Raw genomic sequence first — 16,519 nt, 5'->3', positions numbered from 1 at the left:
GCCCCACCTCATCTGAGTCCCAGCTGGGAGCGTCCCTGACATTCTCTCCAGCCTGGGTCCATCTCCCACCATTCTGGCCCTGCAGCACCCCTACGCCCCCCCTGGCCAGATCCATGGCCCTGTCTCCAGCCCAGGGCTTCTCAAACTGCTGTGGCAGAAGGCACACAGCAGTCTGCAACCCGCCCTGAGCAGCATGGTCCAAGACTAGTCCCACGGCCTTAGAATGAGGTTCCTTGCCCAGTCCTGGCTCTCTTAATGCCACTCTACCTAAGGCCACCAGAGGACGGTTTTAAAACACAAATTCTACCAGGCCTACTCCCTAACGGCACTCGCTGGTAGTAATCCTCAACCAAGGGGCACTTTTAATTGTAACAGCGACCAGGGTCACTGCTACATGTATTGCCAGAGACGAGAGACGCTAACCACCTTGTGTACCAAACAGATACACCTCAGAATACCAGGAGAGCCCTCAGAGAAGCCCCCAGAAAAGTCTGGCTCCCCACAGGATAAACAATTCCATGTGACCATGTTCCCTCCTGACTTTCCAGGCCTGGGGCCCACACTGCCACCCCCCATCTGCTGACCCCAGGACAGCATTAGGGCACACACATCTGTGCTTCCGCCTCTCATCTGGCCACCTTACCTGCTGTCCTCCTTACCCAGAGAGCCCTCCCCTCCCACCTCAGCCTCAACCTAGCTAGTGCCTAATAGGTAGGCTCAGTTCCAGGCTCAGCACTTTCAGAAATCCCTCCTGGAGCATCACATTCCCTCCTCAGCTCCCCTGCCCTACCTCACCATGGTAGGGGCCCTCCTTCGTGTTCCACGTGTACCCTTCTATCACTGCCCTTCCACCTTGCTTGAAAACTGCCTGGTTGGCCGGGCACAGTGGCTCATGCCTGTAATCCCAGCACTTTGGGAGGCCAAGGTGGGTGGATCACGAGTTCAGGAGATCAAGACCGTCCTGGCTAACACAGTGAAACCTCGTCTCTACTAAAAATACAAAAAAAAAAAATTAGCCGGGCATGGTAGCGGGTGCCTGTAGTCCCAGTTACGCAAGAGGCTGAGGCAGAAGAATGGTGTGAACCCAGGAGGAAGAGCTTGCAGTGAGCCGAGATCACACCACTGCACTCCAGCCTGGGTGACAGAGCAAAAAAAAGAAAAAGAAAAAAAAGAAAAACTGCCTGCTGATGGCCCTTCCCCTCTCTGGGACTGTGCATTCTTCAAGTACCAAGATTATGTCTTGTTGATCTCTGTATTCCCAGTACTTTGCCCATAGTATGTCTTCAAATAGGAAAAGAATGAATGAGAGGTTCATAAATAAATTCCGCAGACTAAGTGAGTCCTTGACATGGAAACAAAATCCTGACTTTGGCAGAGACGTTGATTTGTCCCTCTGTATCCATGCTCCCTTTCCCTTCTAAAGATTAGAACCCCTTGAGTTCTAGCTGAATCCAGGACCACCCAACCAGACATTACACTTCCCAGCCCAGGTGTAACCCACATGATATACCCTGGACATAGGTACATAAAGGGACACAACATATACAATTGCAAGGTACAAAATCCTTAAAAGGAAGCAGCTTGGCCTCCACACACTGTAATGCAGAATGTAGGTCAGCTTCAACCAAGCAGGACAAGACACTTCATCCAAGTAACAGGACAGAGGAACCCGGAGCAGAGCTGCCTCCCCAGGCCCCCACCGACTGGACTGTTGGGTGGGGAGAAGTACATCTTCCATCTTCTTTTTTTTTTCAATTTTGTTTCAATACTGAAAGATTTCCATCTTCTTTAAGTCACTATTATGTTGTCTGTGTTAAAGTAGTCAAGTGTATCTTCTGGTTCTTTTTCATATTATCTCCAAAAGATTTAATTATTCATAAGATCATATTTTTCTAGCACCAGCTCATACCTAATTTTTTTTTCTACTCTTATTCCTAAACTCTGTGGTTTCACTGAGAGAAGTAAATAGCTACTATATTTAATAAGAGGGAGGTTGGCCATTATCCATTTAAGAGTTAATAGGAATAAAATACATAAGTTACTTAAATTTTCATTTTCATTTGATAAATTTCTTAGAGTCAATTCAGTTGCCATATGCTGAATACCTACTATGTTCAAGGTGTTATGGAAGGATCCAAAGAAGTGTTTGCCTTCAAAGAACTTATGATTTAATACAGCATGTGTGTGCATGCTTGTGTACGTACGGGTGAAGGTCCATACTGTATATAGGAGAAATACAAGGAAACTTCTATTACAGTAGAGAAGAAAGTAACTCTGGGAAAGAAAAGATCATGAATTTCAAGGATTCAATGCTTGGTTCTGAAGAATCAACTCAGAAGACATAGTCTATTCTCTGCTCTCAAAATTTGTAAAAGAGACAGGTAAAAAGTATAGAACAGAATTTTGTCCAAGATACAAAAGTGGAACCAAAAAGGAAGTAGCTTAGCACGGCGGGTCAAGATGGTGCACAGAATACCTTTATGGGGATACATAGGCTTGACAAGAAGACGGGATCTACAATATACAAAGCCACAGGGGCATAGCAGGCGATGTGGTCTCAATCTGTGTCCCCACCCAAATCTCATGTGGAATTGTAATTCCCAGCGTTGGAAGCAGGGCCTGGAGGGAGGTGACCGGATCATGGGGGCAGTTTCTCATGGTTTAACATCATCTCCCTTGGTGTTGTCATGAGGAGAGTGAGTTATTGAGAGATGTGGTTGCTTAAAAGTGTGTAGCACCTCCCCTCTCTCTCCCTCCTGCTCCAGCCACATAAGATGTGCCTGCTTCCCCTTCACCTTGTGCCATGATTGAAAGTTTCCTGAGGCCTCCCGAGAAGCTGTCATGTTTCCTGTACAGCCTATGGAACCATAAGCCAATTGAACCTCTTTTCTTTATAAATGGCCCAGTCTCAAGTATTTCTTTATAGCAATGCAAGGATGCACTAATATAGCAAGTGATCCTAGAACCATATCAAGTTTGAAGTTACCGGCAAATAAAGTGCCAGGGGGTGAGCGGTAGAAGATGAAGCTGGGATCCAGAGACAGGGACTTCAGTTAACAAGCTCTGGTGCAACTATCTTGGCACAAGGTAACAAGCAATGGAGGTTCCTTCTGCTCTGCTGGATCCACACCTGCTCAGCTGCCTACCGTCTTGCCTCAATCCTGACAGACACCAAAGAGAACTATAACACACATTCTCCATTCCTATATACAACTGCCAAGTTCAGCTTACACAGGAACCTCTAACCATCCTCCCCAGAGCCTAGAGTTAGTTTTAAGCATTCGGTGCTCTTGTACCTGGGCCCTATCCTTTGCAGAGCCCCAGAGCCTCTCAAAGAAGCAGGCATATCCAGCCCCCAGCAGCATCCTGCCAACTCTCATTTTTCCTAAGGGGAAGAGGAGAAGGAGGAATACTTTATCATTTCTATTGCTTCCCACCAAAACATACCCACATGCCTTATCCCCGCTATAAACCAAGTCCCAGGAACACTGCCCTGCTCGAAGGTGCTCTGAAAACTACTCTTCCCAGAAGAACAGAAGCGGAAAGACAGGTAGAGAGCCAGCAATGAATATCCATTTGCACACAAATAAAATTGGCCAAAAATAAGAGTAGATGAACAGTAGAGGGAGTATAGGGGCATATGCAATCAACTAGGCTTAGATGGCAAGGGGCATCGCTATCCATATCAATGTCAAGGACTACTGGGGAAGATACATAATCTAAAAAACACAAATCCGTATCTGCAAAACGAAAGGTACTGCTGGGAGCAGCAGCACATGCAGGTGACGTAGGGAAATGTGTGCTCTTAATTCATATGAACAAGGGATGCCTAACTGTGGTTCTGATGTCATCACTGATCACACAGTTTGGGGTAATTGCCAAGGTCTGACTGAGCAAAATCCAGTTAGAGCTTCCCTGGACCCACCTGAGGGATGGATTAGCTGGGCTTCTGGCTCCTCCTCCCCCCTGCAGCAGCCTGCACTTGGCTACCCCACTAGTGCCTCCAGCAGAGCAGACGGAAGAGGCCAGCTAGTCAAGGCTGCTGCATGTCTGCCTCTCTAATACAATCCATGAAGGTTTAGTAGGAGAAAACCTCCAAAAGTTAGGTTTCCAAAAAAAAGAAAAAAAAAAATTTTTTTTTTTTTTTTTTTTTTTGAGACAGAATTTTGCTCTGTCACCAGGCTGGAGGTGCAGTGGTGCTATCTTAGTTCACTGCAACCTCTGTTTCCTGGGTTCAAGTGATTCTCCTGCCTCAGTCTCCTGAGCAGCTAGGACTACAGGCGCACACCACCACACTCAGCTAATTTTTATATTTCTAGTAGAGACAGGGTTTCACCATGTTGGCCAGGATGGTCTCAATCTCTCGACCTCATGATCCACCCACCTCGGCCTCCCAAAATGCTGGGATTATAGGCATGAGCCACCGCGCCCAGCCAAAAAAGAAAAATTTTTAACTTATCAAGCTGCTCCTATCTCTGACTACTGAAAAACAATCTATCTATAGCATGTATTACTTTCTTCTCCTTTGAGAAAGCATGATGTTTCAAGCACAGCAGCCCAGAGAACCTGGCCTTGCAGGGACACAGGACAGTTCGATACATTTATATATAAAGCATTTAGAAATTAAGCATAATAAACCCTATTCCCAGCAGTTCCTTGCCTTGAATACTGTTAAGGCTGTTTATGTTTCCACTGACATTTCTGACCCTTTATTTTCCAGTACCCATGAAGAGAAAGAAAGCAATCTGTCAGCCACATATGTCTCCTGTCAAAGAGTTCTTTCCTGGGAGAACAAAGGGATAGCATTTAACTACAGGCAAGCACGTCGGTCTTGAAGGCCATCACAACATAGTGCAGAGGTCTTGATGGACTTACTTAGCTAAAGAAGGAAAGCACCTATAGGGCAGCATAAGGTAGATCCGCCCTTACTCCAAACCTCCAGCATCATTCAGAGCAGCTTTATATTCTGTTCATGCCTATTTTAAATGTTATTAAAATGTACCTACATGAGTAGATTTTTCTCTCCATAATCCTTCTGGAATATTACATTATAAATCAAATCAAAAGTTAAATTAATGACATCCAATTAAAAAAGCAGATTAAGAGACTCATAGAGGAAGCACTGCACTAAGATTAATGAAAATGTTATTCCAACATGAAAATTGCCTTAGAACTTGTTACCAAAATTTTGAACGTTAATTATCTCTATTTTAAGCCTTGCCTTTAAAAAGTTATTTCTTCTACTTGCTTTTATCATACTTCGTGACAAATCCACAGTTGCCCCACACAATTATATAGTTCTCTTAAATTTATATATATATATTTATACACACACACACACACACACACACACAAAATAATTCAGAATATGATAATTTGTGCATTAGGAATTAACCAAAACATTTTCTTTCTTTTTTTTGAGACAGAGTACCACTCTGTCACCCAGGCTGGAGTGCAGTGTTGTATCTTGGCTCACTGCAACCTCTGCCTCCTGGGTTCAAGCGATTCTTCTGCCTCAGCCTCCCGAATAGCTGGGATTACAGACATGCGTCACCGTGCCTTGCTAATTTTCGTATTTTTAGTAGAGACGGGGTTTCGCCATGTTGGCCAGGCTGGTCTCGAACGCCTGACGTCAAGGGATCCACCCACCTTGGCCTCCCACAGTGCTGGGATTACAGGCGTGAGCCACCACGCCCAGCTGACCAAAATATTTTCAACAACAAATACTCAATATTAAGTAAGCAAAATGAGCCAGAGGAGTTATTCTCGTCTAAATAAAAACTGATTCTCCACAGATCCAGTGTTTTGGGAAACATCAAGGTAATCAAGAAATCTGTAACTGGCAGCCCCCAGCCATTGCTACGTACCTGTGTAAGGTCTGCAGCCTGCTTTAAGATGCTTTTTTTTAACTGTTCTGCTCTCTTTGCATGAAAAGAATTACTTTGACTCTGGATGACGAACACAATTTCTTTTAAGTCTAGAACAAAAAAAAAATTTAGTTTTCAGGTATTTCTTTTTATACAATTATTAAAACAAACTTGAAAACAAGTGAAAAAATAGCTACAAGGCAAACCTTCAGGCAATAAACTCTTAAGGGGAAAAAAATCAATTTGTACGTAATTCTAGAGACGAAATTTTCCCTCTTTTTAAACTGTTTGCCAAACTTTCTTCCTACAAGTTAGCAAGCAAATAAGCTGACTGTACCGGACCCAGTCTATGGCACCAAACTGAGAATGTGCTCTCACATCTGTCAGAAAGAATGACTGCAAATGTGTGAAAACATCTAGAACGCTAACCTTCCTAGTAGCTGAAAATCTAACATTCACAAGTAGCTTTTAACGATTCCCACATAATCCTACACTGTGCTGCTACCTGTTATGAGTTGAAACATGTCCTCCAAAGTTCATATTTTTTAAGTCCTAACCCCCAATACCTCAGAATGTGACTTCATTTAGAATCGGGTCTTTACAGAGGTAATCAAGTTAAAGTGAGGTCATCAGGGTGAGCCTTAATCCAATATAACCAGTCTCCTTAGAAAAAGGAGAAATTTGGACACATAAACGACACACACAGAAGGAAGATGGTATGAGACACACAGAGAAAATGGCCATCTACAAGCCAAAGAGAGAGGCCTGGAACAGCTCCTTCCTTCCCAGCTCTCCAAAGGAACCAACTCTGCCCACACCTTGATGTCAGACTTCTAACCTCCAGTACTGTGAGACAATACATTTCTCTTGCTTGTACTAAGCCACGTTTTGTGGTACTTTGTTATGTAGTCCTAGCTCACTACCACACTACCTCAAGAATGTTCTGAATGGCCCTTTAAGATGACACTCAACAGTAACTGCCCATCTCCCAAGAGTTCACAAGGGTTTGCAAATAAGTAACTCAATAATCCCTACCCTACCTCATAAGGCACCTAGCCAGGATTAGGTGTTATCTCCAGGAAATCGGCCACAGCAATTCCTCAGCAACAGGGCTTTAGCACGAAGTCTGCATAAAGACCATCTACAACACCCCATGCTGCCAGTATTCACCAGCCTGCTACAGATGCACCTGCAGGCAGCCAGCTTTTTACAACGGCGAGCAGGAAGGAAACCCGAGTATGTCCTGCCCACAAAGACCATGAGAGGGCTTGCCAACGGCGGTAGCAAGGCTGCACCCCAGAGAAACACGTTAGGCCTCCCCAGGTTCTGAGCCTATAACAAAGAAATGGATAAAACAGTGATTGTGTCAGCACCCTGCCGCCAGACAGGAATGCTGGCAGAAGAAGGTGCCACATAAATTGTAGCATTCAGCCAGATAGTCAGCGAAGCCATGCGGGGTTGTTGCTTGTACTAACTTTATATATATATATATGTACTAATTTTATATATATATATATAAAATACACAAATATATAATATATAGTAACTATAAAAATCAATAGTTCGCAACAATATAAACATAAATATATTAAATTGGTTGGTTCCTTGGGAGAGCTGGGAAGGAAGCTCTCCCCCACCAAGAATATTTCTCTTTAACATCTCAGCTCAGAGACCCTAATTTGATTTTAATTTTATTCCATTCTATTTGATGGTTCTTATGTTCTATTCTATAGCTCCATTCATTTATTCACTTGCTCAAATATTCACACAACAGATAGTTCCATAGTGTAGCCATCTAGATTCTAAAAATAATCTAAAATGCTCTTTGGTTAAAACTCAATGAAATATGTAAAAGGAAATGCTGAACAGCCTACTGAATATGACCTAATTCCTTTCCTTTAGGAGTTTATATAAATAGGAACATTCCATATACCTGTCTCTATTTTAAACCAGCTTCTCAGCTTTATATGTTGGACACATGGGTAAGACTTAAACGGGTGTCTTCAGTTTCAACTGAATTCTTATCTTGGATGTACTACATCTGAAACATTAATATAAACTGACACATCTAAAGAGGAGTTATAAAGATTTCTTCTTGTTAAGAATGCAGTAAATAAGCCTCAGAGTGTAATTTTTCTAAAATTTAATAAAAAAGATGCACATTCCCAGTGATCCAGAAATTCCACTCTTATTAATCATCCTTGAGAAACTCAGATGTGTGCACAAGGATATATGACAAAAGTGCTTACAGTGGCACTGTGTAAAACAAAATACAGAAAGCAACGAAAATATCCACTAACAAGATATATTAACTGGAATGCTACGCAGCAATAAAAATTAACCAGTACTACATGTATCAATCCAGATGGATATGGCAGATAAATCCCATAGTTATAATGCTGAAAAAAGCAAGCTGCAAAAGAATATACAAATCAACAGTTTGCAACAATATAAACATAAATATATTAAAATGTATATATACCAAACATATACACACATAGCAAGTGAAGGTATAAAAGATTACATGAGTAATGTAATTTATTACATGAGTATGATAAATACCATATCAGGATAATGGTTAAAAGGTTTCAACTGTGTTAATGGTATTTAATTTCTTAATCTAGGTGATATTTCTTAACCTAATGAACATATAATACATAAATGTTCATTATATTATTCTCTTTATAACTTCTTACATGTTCAAATTATTTCATAATACATTTTTTAAAGAGCAAAAGGTTAATCCTGGCTGGGCATGGTGGCAAGGACCTGAACTCTCAGCTACTTGGGAAGCTGAAGTGGAAGGATTGCTTGGGCCCAGGAGTTTGATGTCAGCCTGAGCAACATAGCAAGACTACATCTCTAAAAAAAGAAAAAGAAGTTTAATCCTGCACTCACCGTTCATCACAGTAACCAACTCCTGCCACTTCTACCAGCTCAGCAAAGCTCCCACTGTCTTCTCATGAAGACAACAGCACTTCCACGCAGGGAAGACGATTTGCAAGAAGATTAAAAAGCAAATTCTTCCCATCCATACCTAGGTCATGTCCTGTCAGTTGTATCTGTCCTCTTTTTAACATAGCTACTAAGAAATCATGCTGGCCTCTCCCTTTCTCCTACACTTCAATCATGCACGCTTCATTCATTCATTCAGCAAACGTCTTCTGAGTACCTCCTCAGTGTAGAGCTCTGTGATACAAGAATGAGTGAGCCCAGTCGCAGCCCTGGAGTGTCTGAGCCTTGTTCAGAGGCAGGCCATTATAACACAAAGCAGTAAATGGAAAGCCAGAGCTAACTGAGCACAGGGGACCGGAGCCCAGAGGACCGGGGGCGAGTGCAAGGTGAGCTTCCGGGAGGAGGTATGTCCTGAGTTTCCTTTAAAAAGCAGCAGACACGGCCGGGCGCGGTGGCTCAAGCCTGTAATCCCAGCACTTTGGGAGGCCGAGGCGGGTGGATCACGAGGTCAGGAGATCGAGACTATCCTGGCTAACATGGTGAAACCCCGTCTCTACTAAAAATACAAAAAACTAGCCGGGTGTGGTGGCGGGCGCCTGTAGTCTCAGCTACTCGGGAGGCTGAGGCAGGAGAATGGCGTGAACCCGGGAGGCGGAGCTTGCAGTGAGCCGAGATCACGCCACTGCACTCCAGCCTGGGAGACACAGCGAGACTCCGTCTCAAAAAAAAAAAAAAAAAAAAAGCAGCAGACACACACACACAGGGTAGCAGATCAGTGGGATCGATCACCACAGAGCCCACAGCCTGGGGTATCTCTGCAGCATCCCTGAGGGAACGGCCATGTCTGTCAGGCATTTCTGAGAAAAGGAGCGGGGCACGGTACAGTAGGTGATAAAGTTAGAAAGGGAGGCAGATCCGTTAAGTCAAATCATGAGGGATTTATATACCATGCTGACAGGCTTGGGCTCTAGATTAATACTTTTTTTTTTTTTTTTTTTTTTGAGATGGAGTCTCGCTCTGTTACCTAGGCTGGAGTGCAGGGGTAAGATCTCGGCTCATTGCAAGCTCCGCCTCTGGGTTCACGCCATTCTCCTGCCTCAGCCTCCCGAGTAGCTGGGACTACAGGCGCCCGCCACCTCGCCCGGCTAATTTTTTGTATTTTTTAGTAGAGACGGGGTTTCACCGTGTTAGCCAGGATGGTCTCGATCTCCTGACCTCGTGATCCGCCCGTCTCGGCCTCCCAAAGTGCTGGGATTACAGGATTGAGCCACCGCGCCCGGCCTAGATTAATACTTTCAAATGGGGGAAGTGCCTCAGGAGCGAAATGGGGTCCTAGGCAGCAGAGCCTTCCCAAAGGAGGGAAGGAGGACACTCTCCCAAAGATGAGGAAAAAAAGGTGTGGAAAGACCCTCCCCACAGAGGGAGTGGTGAAAGTTTGGGACAGAGGATCAAATTTAGGGCCAGAAAATACTAACGCTTAGGTATGGCCAAGGAACAGGATGCAAGGGGGTTAATATCGAGGACAAGGCTAAAGGGGAGGGGAGCTCCTGTGACCCTGATCACAATGAATGCCGGAAGTTCACTGACATGCTACTCAACCCCAACCCAATCCAGAAAAGAACTAGATTAGTATAGTTAGTACAGTTTGGTGCTGAAAACAGCTTATGTGTTTAAATTCCTGCATTCTTCACACCAGTACCAAGAAATATTTTCTGACATACAGCCTAAGCGATCCCTTCACTGAATCACATTCTGGCTGAGTCCAGATCCCAGAGCTTATCTTGGTAGCTGTCTTCTTTGTGTATGCCATCCAAGCACCTGACTCTGAAGCTCCTGCTGCCCAGTCGACAGAGCTAAATAAGACAATTCCACAATTTCCTTATCATCTTGGCTGCACTTCTTTAAACTCACTGCAACCTGCCTTCAGCAAACACCGTCACAACTCAAAATGGATCGTCACTGTTTCTCCTCCAGGAATGGGCAATAAATGGGCCGCACACTAAGTGCCTGACAGTAATAATCAGAGCGACAGGCTAGAAGGGGAAGATAAAGAAATTAGTCAAGGATACCTAAAGGGCCAATGCAATGCCAAAGCCAATGGTGAGTGGCAGAGAGTGCTCAGGAAAGGCAGCAGGGCAGAGAGATAGTTAGAATATAAAACGGATGCTGGAGAGCAATGATTCTTCTTTGAAAGCCGGAAGAAACCAAATGCTCTCCATGTCTTCAGTTGCTGAGCACCTACCATGGGCAAAGCACTCTACTGTAAAATGCTCATCTTCCTGGTCAGAAATTACCTAGAAAAATGGGTTTCATCATACTGGTGTTTTTCTGATGAGAAACCAACATGATGTTCTTCTGATAAAAGCTGAGTAACAAGCAGCCTTATGATTTAACGCTGAGGGATAAATATGCATGCATACACACACACCCGAAAACACATATGCACAAAGCGCCACTCCAATTATGTTTACTTGGTGAGAATAATCATACTCTAGTGAATCTATCAATCAGGCAGCAAGCAGGAGAAACAGCGTCCCGTGCGTGGAGGCTATCTCCCAGCTCTGACTGTGAGCCATGCTCTCTGTGCCCTGAATCTACTGTTGTCGCTGCAACTGCACAGAATCTTTAGTAGCCTCCTGGTCTTGTAGGCTCACACAAAGCTTGTGACAAAGAAGCCCCCTGGGTCTTTTTCAGATGAACTGATACCAAGTCAGGTTTCGCTCGACTTGCCATGTGCAATTGCAAGAATATAAATTTACTTGTCCAAGGTAACTTCCCCTTTGTAGTTTCAAGCCCATGTTCCAGACTTGCATCATTAATTCATTTAATAACCAGAGACTCATCTGCTCCCATAAACTACAAATAAATGTTCAAAGCCACCAGAGTTGGTAGCAGGAAAGAAAATCTCCACATGGAAAGGTGTGGCTAAACCATACAGGGTGTGATAATACAGAGAAGAAAAAGCAACAAATTCATGTGGTTCCTTAAATACAGCTGCTGTCAGACCCCACAGACCCCAACACAGTCCCCTGTGGGCCCTAGATACGCCTCCCCAAAACAGGTCATTCTCCCACTTCCACGAGGGGGCAGGGCAGGCTCTCCTGCACTTCTGTACCCCTCAGAACCCAGGCCCAGGAAGAGAAGCCCTAGAAAGGAACACTTTCCTTTATCCTTTTCCCTCTTATCTAGAGCTCGCCTTCCAGGTCTCCATGGAAAATAGTGGGGAGGAAGCAAGAAGAGTATATCGTTCCCTTCTTGTTTCCTGGAACCCAGGCTTATCCATCATGAAACTAGAGGTGAGCCAACCACCTGTGTCTGCAGGGAAGCTTCTCCCATGGACCGCATCCCCCTGACATCATGGGCCTCTTGTGAGGTTCCACTGCTTCTGGTGTCCAGGTCCTGGCTGACTGAGTTCCAGACTTGGGTCATTCTTCCTACCCTGGGAGGAAACACACTGACAAAGTTCATACCCTTCAGGGACAGACTCACCCCTGCACACAGAGGTGTGGCCTTACACACTGGGCATGCTTCCGATGAAATTTTTGTTTTAGGTCTAACCCATGGTCACATTCCTGAAGATACTTACAATATATGGCAGGGTGGGTGTTTCAAAAGGAGTACAAATAAGGAATGGGCTATGATAGAAGCATAATGCCTTACAAAGGAAGGGCTTACAGCTTCCAGGCCAGGAGGCTTGGGACGAGTCTGGCAGACGTGACTGGTGAGCTGACTCCTGAAAGGCACGGAGGTGACTGCAGGCCAGCGAGTGGAGAGCCTACTCCCGGGGGGCACGCGTAAACGCCAGTTTGTCCTTTTCTCCCACACTGTGTGGGTCCTTAATAACAGAGACCACGTCTCCTTCCTCTCTGCATTCCCCCACAGAGCCCACCAGGCATGGGGCTTTATCCTTATCAGAAGCTCAATGAATGATGCCAGAGGGAATTAAATCCAACATATCTCACTGAGTAAACAGAAGTCCACCACACGCCAACATGTCCATCTGAGAAGTGTTTGCCCCACATCTTCAGGAGAACAAACGTTAGGCTGGGCTAAAGACAGACTATTTGGACAACAATATTTACCCCATAAATAAAATCAGAAAAAAAAAAATCACTTCATGGCAATATAATTCATACAAAATACACCTGAGTACACACTCTTAGGTTAAAAAAAATCATTACTTACCTAGGTCATTTTTCCTTGATATATCACTTTTCTCCAAATCCTGTATTTTAAATGAAAGAGAAAAAGATGAATCTTGGTACATAATGAAGCCAGCAATACACTGAGTAAACATGCGTGGTGCATGGTGGGTATCAGCGCATGGGAGGAAGATTTGAAAACGGGGGCTTGGAAGCACTTCCCTAAAGAAATGAGACGGAAACCTAAGGGACCACGGAGCAATGATGTACTTCTGCATCATGACAGACCTCTTAGGCTGGGCTGTGCCCTTCTCATGCGATCTTGGGCAAGTCGATTGAGCTGAAGCTCTTTCCTTACTGTATAAGATGCAGTGACCGCTTAACTGGTTCATGAGATTCTCAGGAGGGTTCATTTTTAAAGCCCTGTGAACCATAAAGCATTATGAACATATCAGAGGATAGTCTTGATTCTGGCAGGGTGCTCCTCATAAAGATGAGTTCCACGAATTACCGCACTCCATCATCTTTTGGGTGCAGACATACTGTCTTCCAGAATATTACCACAATGTTCTCTCCTACCTGAGGAGTCGTCCCAGGGGCCTGCACAAGGCCTCGGAGGCCAGCCTATGGCGGTCACTAGAATTCAGGAGCACAGAGGCCAGGTGCAATGGCTCACACCTGTAACCCCAGCACTTTGGGAGGCTGAGGCAGGTAGATCGCAAGGTCAGGAGTTTGAGACCAGCCTGGCCAATACGGTGAAACCCCGTCTCTACGAAAAATACAAAAATTAGCCGGGGATGATGGCGGGCGCCTGTAGTCCCAGTTACTCAAGAGGCTGAGGCAGGAGAATCGCTTGAACCCGGGAGGCGGAGGTTGCAGTGAGCTGAGATCGTGTCACTGCACTCCAGCCTGGAGGATAGAGCTAGACTCCATCTCAAAAAAAAAAAAAAAAAAAAAAAAAAAATTCAGGAGCACAGAAGGGGCACTGTAAGAGCTGGAGAGCCCCAGACATAGAAATCTGGATGTGGGCAGAGAAATACCTGACCTCGACTCGGTGTAAATCAAGGGAGGAACTCTCAAAAGATTTCTCTAGCAAAGTGCAAAGCGTCAGCAGCTAAATCTGCCATTTTCATTGTCTTCTCTGCAGACTAAGAAGGAATTTTCTCCCTAATTGCCCTTTCCTGCTTTCAACTGCCATATGCTATAATTATGACAATTGGACGGTGGCAAATATCCTCCAATTGTCTTCACAGACTGCAACAAGAAATGTGATCGCGAGCCCTTACCAACAAAATTGGGAGCAGCTTAAAAGCCAAGAGATGTATCCACAGAGATGCATCCTCTAAGAATACCAAAGGGACCATGACAACACTCGGGGAGGAGAGAGCTAAACACAGGGGAGCGACCACCTTTAGTGGCATATTCTGAAATTATCTTTGTCTCGAGACTAGAAATGCCACTGAGTAGAGGAGAACCTAGAGTTATATGCTGATTTGTTAACTCTCAGGATGGATCAAGTGACACCCAACTTAATCCTGATAAAATACGAAGACCTGGAAGAAATTAAAAAGACTGGAAAGCTCAATCCAGTTCTCTGAATGCACTGAACCAAAGCCAGGCTATCACCGTAAGTCAGCATGCGCAGACTTACTCTAAATGCCACTCCTGACCAGGAAGACAACCTGCCCTCAGGGAAGGCGCCAGCCTCAGCTCCAGAGGAGCCATTTGGCTCCACTGGCAACCCACCACCTGCCCCAGGCCAAGCTGCCTTCTGGATGCCACAGCTTTGGCTGCCAGCTGAGGCTCCTAGAAAAATAGAATTGTTAGATCTAAAAACAGCACTGGAGATGATTCAACCCAGCAATCCCCTTTTGCAAATGAGACAACAGAGGCTCAGAAAAGATAAATCATTTTCCCAAGGTCCACCAGTCATTCTGGCCACAGAACCAGAATTACAACCCAGGTCTCCTAACTCGATCCCAATGCTCTTCCTCACACCACCATGATAACGCCTGCCCAGCCTTCCTCGGGAGGCATGCTTTAGAAAATACACATCATTAGATGTGAACAGATTTTGAGAGTGAGCTAAAAAATAATATAGAAAGCAAAAGTCACCTTTATCAACAACTTAGAATGCTACAGTTCTAGACTGAGCAACTGAAGCTGCGAAACCAGCTGGGCTTTCCATCAGATAGCTATCTTTGTGAAATCAAAGAAAAGCAACGAAATGATACATCCTTCTCTTTGCTATTAAGCACAGCAGCTCTGTTGACTGACACGACAGCTAGGAAATGATTAGCCATTTCAAGGGGTTCAATCTGTAAACTGTAAAAATAAAATATGCAAGAAACAGTTGAATTAGGTGAATTGAGATGGAACCAAAATGGTCTTGACTAATTTCCCCTGTGAGAAAGAAAATTAGACTAAATTAACAGAACAATTAAAATTCTGTCTCCAGCTTCCCTTGTGAAAAGACTTAGTTCTTCCTAAGATGAAGGAAACACATGGTTTGTTTTATTATTTCTGCTGCCACATGTTTCTTACGCTATCAGTATCAATCAAAATGTGCTCACTGTCAAGGTTTTATAAGTCAACTGAATTCCTATTCACATACAAAAGAGATTTGCTATTAATCTCTACCCTACAGACAGCTCCTATGCTAGTCAAGAAAACGCATATTAAAGTCACCCTTTGACACAGGTTTTATTTTTCAACTCACAATAGATTTGAACACTTGCAATCCATACATGTAATGCTTAGTTTATAAGTCCTTCGTTAAAAGAAGATAAGACATCCTCAAGAATTTGATATGGAATATTTTAAAGGGAAGAGGAGTAAAATGGAATCTCCCACCAGTGCCCTAGAGACTCTGAATAAAATAATCAGATGTGTTCATGATCACACTCAGTTGGCCCTGAGCTCTAATTCTGCCTGTACCACCAACTATCTCAGGCCTGTTTCAACCGGAATAGGAATAATAATGACAAGACCCACTTCACAAGATTGTGTTGTAGGTTGAACAAGATAGTAAAATGCTGAGCACAGGGTGTGCACAAAGCAAATGCTCAATAATTATTGGCACCTACCTTTTTTTCATCATTATCATCAACCACTTCATATGAAGTCAACTACCTCTACAACAGAAATGTAACGGACAAAAGCAGTTCCTCTTTACTTTGATTTGTTCAGGTAGGAAAGATGACTTATGCGACCTCTTAAAAGGCTGCTTATAGGATTTGTTGTTGTCTTATCAGGTAAACATGTAAACAGGACCTGGCATTGTTCTAAGCTGTAAACAGGCACACTTAATCTCCAAAACAGCCCTGTGAGGTAGGTCCTACTACCCCATCTTACAGATGAGGAGGCTGAGCACAGCGAGGTTCACTAAGTCCCACAGCTGGCTAGTGGTGGAGAAGACATGAACTTCAACACTTTGGGCCAGGCGTGGTGGCTCATGCCTGTAATCCCAGCACTCTGGGAGGCCGAGGCAGGCAGATCACGAGGTCAGGAGATGGAGAACATTCTGGCCAACACGATGAACTCCCATCTCTACTT

General features: G+C 44.2%; 1 protein-coding gene across 3 annotated transcripts in view; it reads right to left on the bottom strand.

Annotated features, from left to right (window-relative positions):
• The window catches only part of B3GLCT (beta 3-glucosyltransferase), a 120,633-nt gene that overhangs the window by 84,381 nt on the left and 19,733 nt on the right, over positions 1–16,519 (bottom strand). For all 3 annotated transcript variants that reach the window (XM_015439125.4, XM_005585593.5, XM_065533132.1), the window contains exons 3-4: positions 13,008–13,047; positions 5,868–5,977 (exon numbers count right to left, since the gene is read on the bottom strand). In XM_015439125.4, coding sequence (XP_015294611.3) covers positions 5,868–5,977; positions 13,008–13,047 — 150 coding nt within the window. The remainder of the gene's footprint in view (positions 1–5,867; positions 5,978–13,007; positions 13,048–16,519) is intronic.

This window comes from Macaca fascicularis, chromosome 17 (genome assembly GCF_037993035.2).
Source record: "Macaca fascicularis isolate 582-1 chromosome 17, T2T-MFA8v1.1".
Taxonomy (NCBI): Eukaryota; Metazoa; Chordata; class Mammalia; order Primates; family Cercopithecidae; genus Macaca; species Macaca fascicularis.
This window is presented reverse-complemented; position numbering and strand designations above follow the sequence as displayed.